At 63.4% G+C, this 16507-nt stretch overlaps 1 protein-coding gene across 9 annotated transcripts; it reads right to left on the reverse strand.

The window, feature by feature from the left end:
• Positions 1-998: 998 nt before the first annotated feature.
• LOC102947860 (gastrula zinc finger protein XlCGF8.2DB) lies at positions 999-11664 on the reverse strand. 9 transcript variants are annotated; one of them, XM_043541860.1, is made up of 5 exons: positions 11541-11664; positions 10628-10743; positions 8503-8642; positions 7860-8133; positions 999-7283 (listed from the first exon to the last, which is right to left on the reverse strand). In XM_043541860.1, the coding sequence occupies exons 4-5, from the start codon at positions 7906-7908 to the stop codon at positions 6226-6228; spliced, it is 1107 nt and encodes a 368-aa protein (XP_043397795.1). In that variant the 5' UTR covers positions 7909-8133; positions 8503-8642; positions 10628-10743; positions 11541-11664; the 3' UTR covers positions 999-6225. The 9 variants fall into 9 exon arrangements, with proteins under 9 accessions (XP_043397795.1, XP_037747408.1, XP_037747404.1 ...); XM_037891480.2 differs by having other exon boundaries at positions 999-7280; positions 7860-7934; positions 10607-10743; XM_037891476.2 differs by having other exon boundaries at positions 7860-7934; positions 10607-10743.
• Between the last annotated feature and the right edge of the window lie 4843 nt (positions 11665-16507).

A 16507-nucleotide genomic window follows, 5' to 3' on the forward strand; every position in this document is an offset into this window, starting at 1 on the left:
ACAAGCTTGCCCAGCGCTCGTCTCCAGGGCTGGGAAGTGCTCGTAGGGGCTGTCTCCGCTGCCAGGCACGCCCAGGGCTAGAACACGAGCTCGCAGCCCCTGGGTTTGTTAGCCTAGGGACCAAACATCCACACTCTTGTGTAACCCCAGGCTAGGAATTGCTGAACCCTGGCTCCCAACCTGGGGCTCCAGCGTCCACACTGCATTACCTGGGACCAAGGCCAACCACCACACCCCAGACTTCCTAGCGCCCTCCCCAAATGGGGCCATTCTAGCCCTTTGTTTGTGGTGCAATGTGGGAGACCGACTGCCCAGAGCAAAGCTGACCCATGGGCCCGCGGGATCCTTTTGGCAGAGTTCCAGAGCACAAGTCCAATGGGGTCTACAACTAAACTACAAAGCAATAGGGCTTGACCCCGGGTCCCGGCTTGACTCAGGTTTAGCCCCTCCATCCCCATGGGACCCTGGGTCGAAGCCCTGGGTTAGTGTGATGTGCGTGTAGACAGGTGGGAGGGGGTAGGCTTGAGTCAGCGTTTGAGCCCTGGGCTTACATTGCAGTGTAGACATACCCAGAGCATCACAACTGAATCCAAGGTGCACCAGATGTTTCGCAGAAGGAGTTAATACAGATCCTAAGAGGCCATCTGAGGAGAGGTGGCCCATTAACACGTCTCCTGTCAAAGGCCCCAGGAAGGGGGGTTACTGGTGTGGGGGAAAGTATTGTTGACCTGACCCTAGCCCACTTTGTGACAAGACCTATGCACTAGATGCAAACACAGTAACGCAAGAGACCTACAGGCCTGCATCCCATAAGACTTCGCTTACGCTATGAGCATATGCTGGGCCATGGTATTTTGACACAGATAACAAACTAGGCCACCCTTTCGCCTAGCTGCCTGTTACGTACCACCCGCCCCAAACCGGCAACAGCCCCTAGCCAAACACGGCCACAAGCAAACCGCAGACCTTGATGATAATGAAGTGCGTCAACACAATGCTAATGAGAAAGCTGTTTACCTTGGCGCCTTATAAGGCTTTATTAACAATGCTTGAGTGATAAAAAATTAAGGAAATGTATCATTTGACTAAAATGTAAAAAACTATCTGAGACTGGTATTCTAGGGGCAGGACGGGGGAGACCAGGGTGGCACCTGTGTGTGACCATCTCTGTCTCCTTCTCCCTGCATGCTTGTAGTCACCAATAAAGGGCCCTCAGACTGCTTGAACCAAACAGATGGTGTGACTCGTTTTCCACAACACTGGGTTACAGATTGTTGTAATACGCCATAGTCAGTGTCTTTCGTTAGCCCATGAGGTTTAGTGTCTAGCAGAGCAATGAATTGACGCTCCCAGGCTTGTCTGTTGAAAGGGTTGTGCTGGTCTCCTTTGAGGACAAGGGCTGATGAGCGATTGCATTGTGAGACGTGTTCACCACCGGTGATAGGATGTTTTTGTCTTTTACCATTTTCCTGTGTGAGGTCATTCGAGTGCACTGTGATTGTCTGGTTTCACCCACACAGCGGTTATTGGGGCATTTAGCGCACTGGACAAGGTACCCCACATCTTGTGATAGGCATGTGTAGGACCCTTGGACCTTGAAAAGTGTGTCGTGGGGGGTGTTGATCATTGTCACAGTGGAGATATGGCTGCAGGTTTTCCATCTGTTATTCTGGCAGGGTCTGGCGCCGCTTTGAGTCACTGTGTCCTGGGCTGAGGGGAGCTTGCTTCTGATGATGAGCTTGGTGAGGTTGGGGGGTTGCTTGAAGGCCAGAAGAGGGGGTTCAGGAAAAACTTCTTCCAGGATGGGGTCCCCACTATGGGTTGCAATTGTTTAAAGATACCCCATATGTCATCTACTGCCCCACACTGGAACCCAACTAAAGTGCGCGGGGTGAGTGGCTGTTGGGGTTTTTCATGTACTGAACCAGGTTCTCTTCTTATCCCTACCTTCTCTTTTGGGTACTCAGCAAGTAAGAGACCCAACTTTACCCCTCCATGGGCTCCGGGCTAACACCCATTCCCAGTGGACTCACGGCTCTGCAGGGCCTTTCCCCGGTGAAATGCCCCGCTGAGCACACAATGCACACCACGCCCGAGCACACAGCCGATCTTCCCCCCGGACAGGCAAAGCTCAAGTCGTCTGGAGGGCCAGCTGCTGCACCGCAGGGTCTTCTGGCAGCTTTAACTTGCGCTGGGCTGTGTCCTGGAGGGGAGTTCTTCCTCCAGGTTCGTCTGGGACCCCAAGTTTTATCATGGCACTTACACCCTGCCTATTTGTACGTTGCCAGTCATGGTACGAAACGATTCCTTAACCAAGCCTCACCTACGGTGGAACGCTCCTTCACCAGCTCAGACCCCATCGCCTCTGCTGGCGCCAATCCTGGGAAATTAGTTACACAGCAGCCAGAATCACTCAAAGAACCAGACAGAGACCGGACAGATAAACAGTAGAGACGTGGGGACCATAGAGACAAAACAATAATAAAGTGGGGATTTCACACCCACGACTGTCGATAAGTGGTGTCTTGCCGGACAGAATGCCATCAAACAAAGCTTTCTTTAACCATTTTAAAAGCTATATTATTATCTGGTGATGATGGGTGCTATTAGGACAGGAGCCTTCCAAACAGCCCGATAGGACATTGTTTTAATGTAATTTAGATGGAGCGTGAGGTTGTGACTTCCTGCTTCTTGACTGATGGCTGCTGTCTTTACTGCAGAAGCCTCAGATCTTACAGGCTTAGGGTACCTGGGGAGCCTGTTCCATGATGCAATCCAAGGTATGTTAAGGCGCATATCCCGTACTTTCTCCTTGGAGCATATTCTGTGGTAGCGGATGGCCTGGCTGTAGATACCAGGTGTCTTGGTGTGTTCGGGGTGGTGATCTGCGGGTTTCTTGTATATGGTTTTCTGTCAGGTTCCACTGTGAAAGCTGACCATGGCGTGTGAGCGCTCTAGAGTTTACTAGCCGGGAGGGAGTGGGGTGGCAAACTCTGAGGGTGTTTAGGGTGTCTGTCCAGAGGACAAAGAGATCATCACTGTATCTCAAGACTTCATATTTCAAGGGCTTTCACTGGCTTCCCTGCTTCTGTGTCCTGGGTTAAAAGGATTTTCAATGGTGCATTTGCCACTGTGCTATGCAGGCTGAGGTCCTTCACACTAACACCGGCCAGTGACCCGGGGCTTTTATTCCAGCTAAAGGAATACAACAGTCACGCTGAGCTTGCCCATCCGACATGGACCTTGCTGTGCCGTGCCTGGTCACTGCTGCCTTTTTCCTTCCCCGTCCTCACTAGCCAAGGGTGAAGGCAGCCCCAATGCACAGTCCCTGGCCCTGCTGCGAGAGGCAGGCTCGGCCCCAGTGTAGCAGTCTTTCTCCCAGATCCCTTCCTCTCCGAGCTCTGTGTTCTCAGGCCCCAGGAAAACACCCGGCCCCTTTTTGAGCCCTGCTGGGTGCTGGCTCTCCCCTCTGCCTTGTGGCAGTGAGTTCCACAGTCCGAGCGCGCACTGTGGAAAGAAGTGACACCCCCACACCCAACCCAGTCATACGCTGGCCGCGGATGGGCAGCTGTAGGGGATTTAACACTATTTAATAAATACTGTACAGTGGAAGAGCACGAGGGTGTGAAAACCCAGCCCCAAAGTTAGATGCCAGAGTGAAGCTTTCTGCCGCCCCTCCCTTGGTCCCTTGGGTGTCGGCATTAAGCTCACACCCTGTGCTTCCCACAGGTCCCCGCCTCATTGGGTGCACAGGACAGACAGGCCATGGGGACGAACCCTGGCTGTGCAGTGCAGGAGCCTGGGGTGGCAGGAATGGCTGCAGGAGGCAGAAGGTGCATGCTGAACGGGACGGGGGATTGTGGGAGGATGGTTTCATGGGTAAGGCAGCTGAATGTTGCCCTGGAGAACTGGAGTCTGCCCCTGCCCCAGAGTTTGTGCGCACTGCTGGGAAAGTCACCTCCCTGGAGCTGGCTGTGGGCCCTGCCCATCCTCTCCTGCACACGTGACTGACAATTGCTCTGGGCTTGTCACTTGCTGACTTTCCCTGGGACCAGCAAAAGGGACACCCCTGGCTCCAAGGTGGGGAGCTTCCCAACCACCCAGCAGAACATTCCCTCCGGGGCAAACGGCCACCTTTCCGCTGACCCCGCTCGGAGGCGGCTGGAGCAGCTGGCTGAAGCTGAGACAGAACCCAGCCGGGAGACTTGCAGCCTGCTCAGGCTCTAGGCCACGGGGACCCAGACACTCACAAGGGGACAGGCCAGGCCGCACATCCAGGCTGCCGGCTCTGCCTACAACACAGAGAGCGGTCAAGGCAGGTCAGCTCTTGGGGTGCCCAGAAATACGGGCGTTGCCCAGAACACTCTTCGGACTGGGAGATGGGGGGTCAGAGCCGCAAGAGCTGTGCTGGGGTAACCAGTCAGCCTGAGGTTTGCTCCTCCCCCCTGCACAGCTCTGCTATGTATGTTGAACACGATCCCCCCCCCCCCCCTGCACCCCGCTGGATGCAGCCCAGAGCATTGGCCGAGTGACCATGTCTTTCCCCGCCCTGCGCATCCGCTCACCCAGCACCAGCCTTTCCGCAGGGGCCGCAGCCAGGCAGCTGCCGACGAGGACGCTGCTACGCTGAGCTCTTAGTATCATAGAATATCAGGGTTGAAAGGGACCTCAGGAGGTCATCTAGTCCAACCCCCTGCTCAAAGCAGGACCAATCCCCAATTTTTGCCCCAGATCCCTAAATGGCCCCCTCAAGGATTGAACTCACAACCCTGGGGTTAGCAGGCCAATGCTCAAACCACTGAGCTATCCCTCTCCCTGCCGGCAGGCGATGCGGGCACCGAGCCTGTGCGCAGCCCCAGAACAGGGGACGCTTGGGACCCCAGCAGCTCTGCAGATGGGGGTAGCCCTGGGGGCAGGGAGCTTGGCAGAACACACACCAGCCGGATCCCAGGCCTTCTTACAGCACTTCAGCTTCACTTCTCCAGCCACACCGGCCGTGCCCCAATCTCCCGCCAGCTCTGGCCGCTGCAGCCCCTCGGCCTGGGTGTCGAGTGGAGCTGAGCTGGGGTCTGGCCCCTGGAGCACACTGGGGCCCAGGTAAGCACTGGCCCCTGCCACCAGCCTCAGCAGGGAGGTGGCGATTAGCCACAGGGGGGCGGGACCTGCCTCCCACCCACACCACGACCACGATCCATGCAGCCAGCCCCGTGCTGGAGCAGAGCCCAGTGGGACTCGTGGGTCTGGCCACAGGGCTCCAGCAGCCACTAACAGCCCCCTCCGGCAGGAGCCCCACACCTCTAGGGCCAGGGCCTTCAGCCCCTGCTTTACCCAGGGCCTGCCCACCCCCCGGCAATGGGGGCAGGCTCTGACCCAGTGCAGAGACCCCCCACATCTGGGCAGCTTGGTGTGGTGGGGGTGAGGGAGTAACACCCCAGGAGTGGCTTGCGGGGGGATGGGCTATGTTAACATCCGCCTTATTTCAGTCTGAAGGGGTCCAGTGTCAGCGCTGTGCCAGCGGCTGGCTCTGCTTCTGTGGGACGCCCGGCTGCGCCGCGATCCAGGCAGCTCTGGAGCAGACTGAGCCCGGCGAGTGTCTCAGGGCAGGCGTTTCCTCCAGCCCCCGCAACACACTTGGGCCCCCTTTTTACCTGCCAGCTCCCAGCAGCAGGCTCACGGGGGGCATGCCAAGGCAAAGCCCCTCACAGCTGGGCGCACCAGCCAGAAAACTGCCCCCGACCAGGGCCCGTCATGCCCCAAGGGGCCACATCCAGGGACTTTGCAGTCCAGGCTCAGCTGCTTCTACCCTGAAGGGCAAATGGGGCAGAGGGGCCCAGAGAAAGAATTAGGGGGCACTAGGCATGGCTGGTAAACCCACCTGGCAACAGGGCAGGCAGCCAGCAGCAGAAAGGCCTAGCCCTGGCCCCACATACCCCAAGTGCTCAGATACCCCACTAGCCCTCCGCCTGCCAGCACCACAGCCGCGCTTTGAATCCAAAGTCGCCGTTCCCCCAGGACTCCCGGAGCTGGTGCTTTCAGACAACGCCCAGTAGCCTAAGTTGGACACCCTGGGTTTGAGCAGCCCAGCCCTCCCCTCCCTCTAGCACCGGGCCCATGGACAGCACCCCGTCGGCAGGCTGGGCCCCTCCTGGCCATGCTCAGAGCTCCTTGCTGCGGCTCCTGGGCAACGCTGCCCCTTTGCTGATGGCACACGGCCTGGCAGAGGGGCTAGGTGCCCCAAGGGGTGGGGCTGGCACTCTGTGCCCCGGCCGCGTGGGCTCGCTGGTGGATGATGAGGAAGCCGTTGTTCTTGAAGCCCTTCCCACACTGAGTGCAGGTGAAGAGCCCCCCCCCGCCGTGCAGGGCCTGGCACTCCCGCCCCTCGGCCTCGGGGGCCGAGTGCTTCCGCTGGTGCATGCGCAGGTAGCCCTTGTACTTGAAGCTCTGCTGGCACTGGGGGCAGGTGTAGGTGGCCGGGGGGGCGTGGCTCTGCTGGTGGATGGCCAGGTTGGCCTGGTGCTGGAAGCTGGTGCCGCACTGGGGGCAGGGGTAGGGCCGGGGGGCGGCGTGCTCCCGCTGGTGGGCCACCAGGCTCTGCTTGTAGCAGAAGCCCTCCCCGCACTCGGGGCAGTGGTAGGGCTGGGCGCCGGCATGGCCGCGCTGGTGCCGCACCAGGTTGCGCTTGTGGCGGAAGCCGCGCCCACACTGCTGGCACCGGTGGGGGCCCAGGTCCGGGTGCTGGCGCTGGTGGCAGGCGAGGGTCCGGCGGGACGGGAAGCGGAGGCCGCAGGCGGGGCAGGCGAAGGGGCGCTCGCCCGTGTGCGTGCGCAGGTGGACGTGCAGGTCCCCGCGCTGCAGGAAGGCCGTGCTGCACTGCGGGCACTTGTGGGGGCGCTGGCCGGAGTGGGCGCGCTGGTGCACCGCCAGGCAAGTCTTGTAGCGGAAGCCCCTCCCGCACTGGGCACAGGCGTAGGGGCGCTCGCCCGAGTGCACGCGCTGGTGGGCCACCAGGCTGGCTCTGTGCTTGAAGCCCTTCTGGCACTGGGGGCAGGTGAAGGGCCCAGCCCCCTGCCCGGCGTGGCCTCGCTGGTGGGCGATCAGGGCCCCGTGATGCCCGAAGCTCTCCCCACACTCAGTGCAGATCAGCAGCACGCCCCCGACACAGCCGCTCCCCGGGGCCAGGCGCTCCCCACATCTCAGGCTCTCGGCCACGCTCTCTGCTTTCACTTCCCGGGATCCTGGCGTATCGCTCTGCTCCTCTCTGATGCTCCAGCCCTCAGCGCCTGCTGCGGAAACAGAATCAGGAAGGAGCCCAGAGCGGCTGGGATGCAAACTCCCCGTGTTGGGCCAGAGCCCCCACACCCCAGCACTCCCTGTGGGGGATCCCCAGCTCCAACTCACCTGCTGCAGGCACCGGGCAGGGAGCCCTGCAGCGAACAAGCCCCTCTCCCTCTTGGCTCCCCACACCCATCTCCCAAGTGCTCTGGCACCAGCTGCAAGCAGGAGGTGTTGGAGTCATTCTCGGTGGTGCCATTAGGCAGGGGTTTGTCCTGGGAGCGGAGACCCTGGGACACATCCAGCTCCCCCGTGGGGCCAGGACTAACCCAGGGTTCGCGGCACTGAGGGCTGCCCCAGGAGCTCCACGAACAGCGCAGCCTGCGTACTGCCAAGACGCCTGCTCCCCAGGAAGCGTGGGCCCGGGGGCAGCGCAGCTACCCACAGGCCAGCTGGGAATGTCAGGGAGGTCTCCCCTGGCAAGCTCCAGCCATGCTGCTGGGCCTGGCGCACTAGTGCAGGATGCCCGTCTGCGGGCATTTCGCTACCGGGACGGTGCCCCCCTGTGCTGAGTCAGCATCGCTCACCTGCGCGAGGAGCATCTGGGATTCCTCTGCCCCCAACACTTGGCTCCATCTCAGAGGCGCCCTCTGGGGCGGGATCTGCAGAGACACCGAGGTCACAGGCACGTTCGCTGGAGACGCTGCCAGGCAGGTTTGGAGTGGGAAGGTGTGAGCAGGAGACGGGCAGGTAATTCACAGCTCCCCAGCCAGGTGTGCGGTGTGGAGGGAGGCCATCCTGTGTGCTCCAGGCAGGTCCGGTCCAGCCCAGCACACGAGCTGGGTTTCAAGCTCGGCAGTTCTGGTGGAAGCACCAGCCAGGCAAGTGGGAGGGTGGGTGCACTGCTCCCCAGGCCCCCCCAGGCATGCAGCAAGGGCAGCACAGCTGTCCCAGCTACTCCTCCCACGGCACCTGCGAGCGCTGCCCGCTTGCTGCCTTCTCCAATGCGGCTCATTATGGGCAGCAAAGGGCGTTTACAGAAACAAGGAGCAGTTCTGACCCCGGGCCCAGAACCACTGGCCCTCCCCCCGCCCGGCTCCGAGCCAGGCCGGGGCACCCACTCACCAGCACAGAGCTGGCACAAGTCTGACGATAAGATTAAACAGCTCAGCACACACCTCGCAGGCTGGGAGCTCTACGAGCCTGAATCTGCCCCACCCCCTCGCTTACCTTCCCCTTAACGCTGACCCCTCAGCCCAGGGGATCTTGGTGCTCACGGGCAAGGGTGTGTGAAGTACCCGAGATCCTCAGCCTCTGCGATCGATCTGGTGCAGTAAGAGTTACTCTCCAAGTCTGAGCCCAGATGGACCCTGTGCCGGTATAGGGAGGGTAAATGGGGGAAGCCAGGGGCTCCAGCCCCTATGAAGTCAGTGCACAGGGGTCAGAAAGATGCTGCAGACCCTGGCCTGCCCCATGGGGTGGGGGGGCAGGTCAGGTGTCCTCCCTCTAAGTAGCTATGGGTTCACAGCTTGCAGACTAGCATGGAGCTTCCCCGGGGTCAGAGATTTCAGGCTGGGGGACCGTTCTGCCCACCCCACTCAGCCTCTTGCAGAGCCCAGCGCAGAGCTCTCCCCCAGGGACTCCTGCATCCGGCCCGGCCGGCTGAGTTAGAGCAGGGCTGTCAGAGAGACGCCTGGCCTGGATTCACTGACACACACACTCCCCCACCAGCTCAGCTGTTCCAAACGGGGTGACCCTGCCCAGGGAAAAGCGGCTCCTTATTCCCAGCCAGGACAGCTCTCGTCCAGGCCCTGCCTGTCGGAGCGAAGGGCCGTCTGCCGCAGAGCCCCCTCCCCTGCACAGACCGGGCTCCGGGCACCGGCAGACAGCGCTCACGGCACCGCCAACCCCTCCCCTGCACAGACTGGGCTCCGGGCACCGGCAGACGGCGCTCACGGCACCGCCGACCCCTCCCCTGCACAGACCGGGCTCCGGGCACCTGCAGACGGCGCTCACGGCACCGCCGACCCCTCCCCTGCACAGACTGGGCTCTGGGTACTGCCAACCCCTCCCCTGCACGGACTGGGCTCCAGGCACCGGCAGACGGCACTCACGGCACCGCCGACCCCTCCCCTGCACAGACTGGGCTCCGGACACCTGCAGACGGCGCTCACGGCACCGCCGACCCCTCCCCTGCACAGACCGGGCTCCGGACACCGGCAGACAGCGCTCACGGCACCGCCGACCCCTCCCCTGCACAGACTGGGCTCCAGGCACCGGCAGACGGCACTCACGGCACCGCCGACCCCTCCCCTGCACAGACCGGGCTCCGGGCACCTTCAGACGGCGCTCACGGCACCGCCGACCCCTCCCCTGCACAGACCGGGCTCCGGGCATCGGCAGACAGCGCTCACGGCACCGCCGACCCCTCCCCTGAACAGACTGGGCTCCGGCCACCTGCAGACGGCGCTCACGGCACCGCCGACCTGTCTGGATTCCCAGCCCTTGAATCGCCCTGGGATGCTGGAGGCAGCTCAGAGCCAGTGGGCAGCAGAGCGCAGTCAAAGCTGGGGCTTGAGGCCTGGCTATTTCCCGATGTTCCTGTTCAGGCCCCTCTGACACATGGCCCGTTTCACTCCAACTAGCCCGTGAGAGCGGCATGCAAAGACTGGGCCTGAGGACCCGCTCCAAGGCACTGGCAGGAGCCCACCCGGGGCGAGCCGTGCCCGAGGGGGGTCTCTCCCACCCGGGGCGAGCCGTGCCCGAGGGGGGTCTCCCTCCCACCCGGGGCGAGCCGTGCCCGAGGGGGGTCTCCCTCCCACCCGGGGCGAGCCGTGCCCGAGGGGGGTCTCCCTCCCACCCGGGGCGAGCCGTGCCCGAGGGGGGTCTCCCTCCCACCCGGGGCGAGCCGTGCCCGAGGGGGGTCTCTCCCACCCGGGGCGAGCCGTGCCCGAGGGGGGTCTCTCCCACCCGGGGCGAGCCGTGCCCGAGGGGGGTCTCTCCCACCCGGGGCGAGCCGTGCCCGAGGGGGGTCTCTCCCACCCGGGGCGAGCCGTGCCCGAGGGGGGTCTCTCCCACCCGGGGCGAGCCGTGCCCGAGGGGGGTCTCCCTCCCACCCGGGGCGAGCCGTGCCCGAGGGGGGTCTCTCCCACCCGGGGCGAGCCGTGCCCGAGGGGGGTCTCTCCCACCCGGGGCGAGCCGTGCCCGAGGGGGGTCTCTCCCACCCGGGGCGAGCCGTGCCCGAGGGGGGTCTCCCTCCCACCCGGGGCGAGCCGTGCCCGAGGGGGGTCTCTCCCACCCGGGGCGAGCCGTGCCCGAGGGGGGTCTCTCCCACCTGTAATTCAAGCGGCTTTACCTTCCCACCGCCAGGCCACAGGCTCCACCGTCCCCGGCCCACGGCTCTGCCACTCCACTCCTGCCACCCAGGCCCGTGGGGCGGGAGACGGAGACGTCCTCACTTGGCACCGGCACCTGCAACAGAGGGGGCGCAGCTCAGCACCCCTGGGCCTGGGCCCTATATGGGGGGGTCACACCCCTCAGGCCCCTGCGCTGCGGGGGGGAGCGGGGGGAGCCCTGCGCTGGGGGAGGGGACGGGGGGGTCACACCCCTCAGGCCCCTGCGCTGGGGGGGGAGCGGGGGGAGCCCTGCGCTGGGGGAGGGACGGGGGGGTCACAGCCCGCCGGGACCCTGCCCTGGGGGAGGGGATGGGGGGGTCACACCCCTCAGGCCCCTGCGCTGCGGGGGGGAGCGGGGGGAGCCCTGCGCTGGGGGAGGGGACGGGGGGGTCACAGCCCGCCGGGACCCTGCCCTGGGGGAGGGGATGGGGGGGTCACACCCCTCAGGCCCCTGCGCTGCGGGGGGGAGCGGGGGGAGCCCTGCGCAGGGGGAGGGGACGGGGGGGTCACAGCCCGCCGGGACCCTGCCCTGGGGGAGGGGACGGGGGGGTCACACCCCTCAGGCCCCTGCGCTGCGGGGGGGAGCGGGGGGAGCCCTGCGCTGGGGGAGGGGACGGGGGGGTCACAGCCCGCCGGGACCCTGCCCTGGGGGAGGGGACGGGGGGGTCACACCCCTCAGGCCCCTGCGCTGCGGGGGGGAGCGGGGGGAGCCCTGCGCTGGGGAGGGACGGGGGGGGTCACACCCCTCAGCCCCTGCGTTGGGGGGGGAGCGGGGGGGAGGGGGGAGCCCTGCAGTGGGGGGGGCGCGGGGGGGGGTAGCTGCGTTGTCTCCCCCGACCCCATGGCAACGCCCAGGCACGAGGCAGCCCTCACCTGCGCGCCCCCCGCCCGGCCAGGTTGGGGGCGGGGCCTCGGCCAGGGCGGCTCCGCCAGCGCGGCCAGGTCAGCAGCAGCCCCTCCGGCCGGGGCCCGCCGCGCTGCATGCCGGGAGTGGGGGGGCCAGCGCGCTGCATGCCGGGAGACGGGGGGGGCTCGCAGCGCTGCATGCCGGGAGTGGGGGGGCCAGCGCGCTGCATGCCGGGAGAGGAGGGGCGCCGCGTTGCATGCCGGGAGTGGGGGGGCCAGCGCGCTGCATGCCGGGAGAATTGGGGTACCCCCGCCGCGCTGCGTGCCGGGGGAGGGGGGGGGGGCTCGCCGCGCTGCATGCCGGGAGAATAGGGGGGACCCCAGCGGGCAGGGGGCGGGGCCCGCGCGGGGCGGGGCTCGCGGCCCGGGGGCGGGGCGGGGCCTGCGGCAGGGGGCGAGGCCCGAGCGGGGCGGGGCCAGCGGGCAGGGGGCGGGGCCGGGGCGGGGCCTGCGGCAGTGGGCGGGGCCTGCGGCAGTGGGCGGGGCCTGCGGGCAGGGGGCGGGGCCCTGGCGGGGCGGGGCCAGCGGGCAGGGGGCGAGGCCCGAGCGGGGCGGGGCCAGCGGGCAGGGGGCGGGGCCGGGGCGGGGCCAGCGGCAGGGGGCGGGGCCAGCGGGCAGGGGGCGGGGCCCGGGCGGGGCGGGGCCAGCGGGCAGGGGGCGGGGCCCGAGCCGGGCTGTGTCATGGTCTCTGTGGATTCAGTCTCCGCGCTGTGTTGTCCCCCGCAGGCCCCCGGTGCGGTGAGCTGTAGCTCAGGGAAGCTTGAGCTCAGATCAGTGGGTTGGTCTCGAAGGCGCCCCAAGTCCTCCTCTCCTTTTAACCTGTGAATCTGTTACAATAAAAGAAATAAACCCATAGGAAAAGGTCTTTGCCGGCGACCAAGCAGGCCGGCCCTCTCGGCTACGCCCCCCGGGCGCAGGCTCAGAGTTCGGAAAGGGGGCTGGAGAGTTACCTCAAGAGACTTTAGCGTCACGCCCCTGGGCCGGGGCGGCTGGGCTGGCCCTGCATTCGAGTCGTGCTGCACCAGAGCCGAAGGCCTGGCAGGGACCTCGCGGGGTCACCTAGGCCAGTCCCCTGCACTGAGGCAGCCCTACGCATGGGCAAGGCCAGTGGTTCTCAATAGGGCGTCCACGTCCCGCTGGGGGTCCCTGGGACCACATGGCCAAAACTCGGAGCCTGAGCCCCAGCGCCTCCTGCAGGACTGAAGCTGGGAGCAGCAGGGCTGAATTCCGGAGCCCCAGCGCTCCCCATGGGGCAGAAGCCCTGAGCCCCTAGGCAGAGTTGGGGGGACATGGGGGTGTTTCCCCCCCCCCCGAGACTACAGTGCAAGAGCAGGACAGTCCCGGATCAGCTCCATCCCCTTCTCTCCCCTCGAGCCCCTGGCCAGGTCAGAAGCCAGAGCTGGGCAGTGCGGGAGAGCTACTGCCCAAACTTTTCCCATCACGCCTTCCCTTACCAGGAATGGAATCCGTCCCTGCCCCCCCTCCCCCGTTATTGCAGTTGGCTCAGCAGCTGAGCTGGGGGCAGAACTGGGGCTGGAGGATGAGCTGGCCTAGGGACAGACAGGGAGTGAGGACAGAACAGGGGGCGGAGTGGAGCAGCCGCTGGGAGTGGAGCGGGGCTGGGGGTGCTCCCTCCTTGCCGCCTGGGGGGCTGGCCCCGGCCTTGCCATGTGCCCCCCTAGGGGGCGTGCCCCACAGTTTGGGGACCACTGCTCTAAGGCATGTTTTCTAAGCCTGGAATCATTCTTGTGGCTCTTCCTTGAACCCTTGGATGCTGGAGCTCAGTCCTGTGGCAAAGGGTGATCTCCCTGGGCAGGGAATACAAGCTCCTGATTGCACCCAGCCCCCTGGATGCTCCCTGCAGAGAGGCAGGCGAGGCCGACGCTCAGCATAACACTTCGCACCTCAGCCTTGGTGACTCCCCTCAGAAGAAGAGAAACAACAGAGAGAGAAGGAGCAGCGGGGAAGTGGCCCTGTGAGACTCGCTGGCATTCCGCATCAAGTGGGGGTGGCTGCTCCTGCAGCCCCCGGGATGAAACACTCCCCGAGCAGGCAAATGGGGAGAAGGCAGAAAGCAATGACATCCTATCTCCATGCTGGGGCATCCGCGCTACAGAGCCACGGAGACCCCAGAGGCGGGCGGGGTGGGCCAGCTCAGAACCAAGCAATGACAGAGCTGGGACGGGACATGGCACATCCACTATCCAGAACAGCCCCCGAGCACAGCTGGTGCTGCCACCTTATGTTCCACAGGCACCCGGACCATCCCGGCCTCCGGCGCCGTGACTCCAGCCAGGGCGGGGCCCTCGCCCTGCCGCTGCCGGGGCCTGGCACCCGGACCATCCTGGCCTCCGGCGCCGTGACTCCAGCCAGGGCGGGGGTCTCGCCCTGCCGCTGCCGGGGCCCGGCACCCGGACCATCCCGGCCTCCGGCGCCTTGACTCCAGCCAGGGCGGGGGTCTCGCCCTGCTGCTGCCGCCGGGGCCTGGCACCCGGACCATCCCGGCCTCCGGCGCCGTGACTCTAGCCAGGGTGGGGGTCTCGCCCTGGCGCTGCCAGAGCCTGGCACCTGGACCATGCCTATGCCAAAGCATACCTGTCCAAATATGAGACCGGAGGGTGGGACATAAACCAAAAGGGGTGCAGAAGCCTGTCAAAATTATACGTGACAAATGCTATCGAGTTCTTAACTACTCTCACGGTTGAAGAGCTCTTCAGGCCTCCCTGAACCACATAGCTCATCTCAGAGCTCTTCTAATAACCCCTGTGCCCGGCTGCTTGAACGCAGCAGAGAGCTGCTCCACCTCCGCTCTCCAGCCCGGCGGCAACTTCCCCCTGTGCCTCAGAGGTTCGATGCAGGGCAGGGCAGGCAGCTATAACCACTGGGATTTTTTTCACTGAGATCCGATCATTTGAGTAAACAATACCGGTGTCCCTTTAGTCGACCAAAAGCGCATTCCCCTGCCACTCGGCACCTGCTGAGCCAGGAGTTGCCTTTTCCCTGGGTGCTGTCGCGGTGGCCAATGTGCGGCTTCAGGAGCAAGAGATAGGCTGGTCCCCCAGGATCACTATTGGCATTTCAACATCGTTAATGGCAATCTGCCGCTTGGGAAAGAGAGTCCCTGCTTGTAGCTTTGTGAACAGCCCTGGGTTCTTAAAGCTGTGTGCATCACGCACCTTCGCTGGCCACCCCACACCGGTGTTGGTGAAGTGTCCCTGGTGACCCACCAACACTTGTGTAAACACAGAAAATCAGCCCTTTCTGTCGATGTGCTCTGTCGGAAGGTGATCTGGTGCTGAAATAGGGGTACGCACGCCACCGATCGCCCCCCTGTAGTTTGGGACCCCCACTGCTGCAGATCCACCCCCTACATTCCGCACGGTGCCAAGAGTCACAGTCCTGCATTGCAGGAGATGATGAATGGCCCTGCACACTTGCATGACAATGGCTTCCACGGTGGATTTTCCGACTCCAAAATGACTTCCCACTGATGCTGCGAGTCTAAATGTGGGAAAGGGGCTCGACCCCGTCAGGGGATACAGGGGTGTCTTCAGGGCGAAGGTGCTGTCCTTTCCTGTTGGAGAGGAGGTAGCCCCTCTCTCTGAGAAAGTGACAAACAGTGCGGGAGGGGAAGTGACAGTGGAGGAGAAGAGGGGGACAGTGGAGGGACAGAGGCAGGTAGAGCCCAAGAGTAACCTGAGAGAAACAGGGAGTGTGGAGGGGACGGCCAGAGGGATGGAGGGAAACTTCGGCTTGACGTGCTCCTTAGATTCGACGTTCCTGCGGCTGCAACTCTTTTCACCAAGAGCATCCACAAGTGGGTTTCTTCACCAAATGGGCCCTCACGTGTCCATTAGGGATCTTTGGACTGTATTCCTTCAAAAACGTTCAGACATTCTCTCTGTTCATATACGTTAGGCCCTATGTGAGTGGGCTTCTCATTTACTGCTTTCAGGGTCTGTTTTCATCTAGCCCAGCTTTTTGATCAAGTCCCTTTTTCACCAGTTATATTTCCTTTCAGTGTTTTCCCTTGAGTCTCTCACTCCAGGACATCTGTAGATTTCATTTCCCTCTGCTTCCCTTCTCTACGAGTGTCTGCTCACGTACCCAGCTCTACCTTTTCTGCTTCTCCTGACCTGAAACCTTTTCTATTTTCCTTCTTTCTGCCTTCGCACTTCCCCGTCCCCTGCTTTTATTCTCCCGTTCTTTTCTCACCTCACCTCCGCCCCCAGCTCCTGTTCAGCTGCTAGCTCAGCATCTAGGTTCTTCTCCTTCCCTGACTGCTTTTGCCAACTGCCCCCTTTGGGCGCCTCCCCAGCTCGAGCTGCCCCCTCCCCGGCCGTCTCTCCCCCCAGGACAGCATCGGGGCTGCTGTGTCGCAGCTGGAGCAGGTGCTAGTGCTGGGGTTCGTTTCTCAGGCTTGGTCTGCACGACAGAGTTAAGCGGAGGTAAGGCAGCTTACATCGATCGAATTAGGTCAGTGTCTAGGCTAGAATGCTGCTTCCACCCAAGGAAGTGGCCCACTACGCCGACATAACTCCACCTCCACAGAGGGGTTGCCCTTATGTTGGCGTCGTTAGGGCGATGCAGAGCTGTGAGCCCTGTGCCCAGCTCAATTTCACAGCAAGGTGCCCACCAGCCCTGAAACAAACATTCTTGTCAATTTCACAGCTCCAGCCACTGCTGCCCAGCCCTGAGACCTGGGCTCCCAGCATGGAGCTGTGGAAGAAAGCAGGGTCTTCACGCTGAGTTTGTTAGCAACAGGTCAGAGACAATTTATTCTCAAGCAATTGCAGGGGAAGGTCGCGGTCGGGCAGAGTCTCCCCTGTCCTCAGGTAATCTCTGAAGTACAAGCACTTTCAGCCAAGTATTTATACATTCATTACACACATAGACACGATAACAGCTGCGTTCTGGTTTACATTTTCTTCCCA

This window comes from Chelonia mydas, chromosome 2, assembly GCF_015237465.2.
Source record: "Chelonia mydas isolate rCheMyd1 chromosome 2, rCheMyd1.pri.v2, whole genome shotgun sequence".
NCBI lineage: Eukaryota > Metazoa > Chordata > Testudines > Cheloniidae > Chelonia > Chelonia mydas.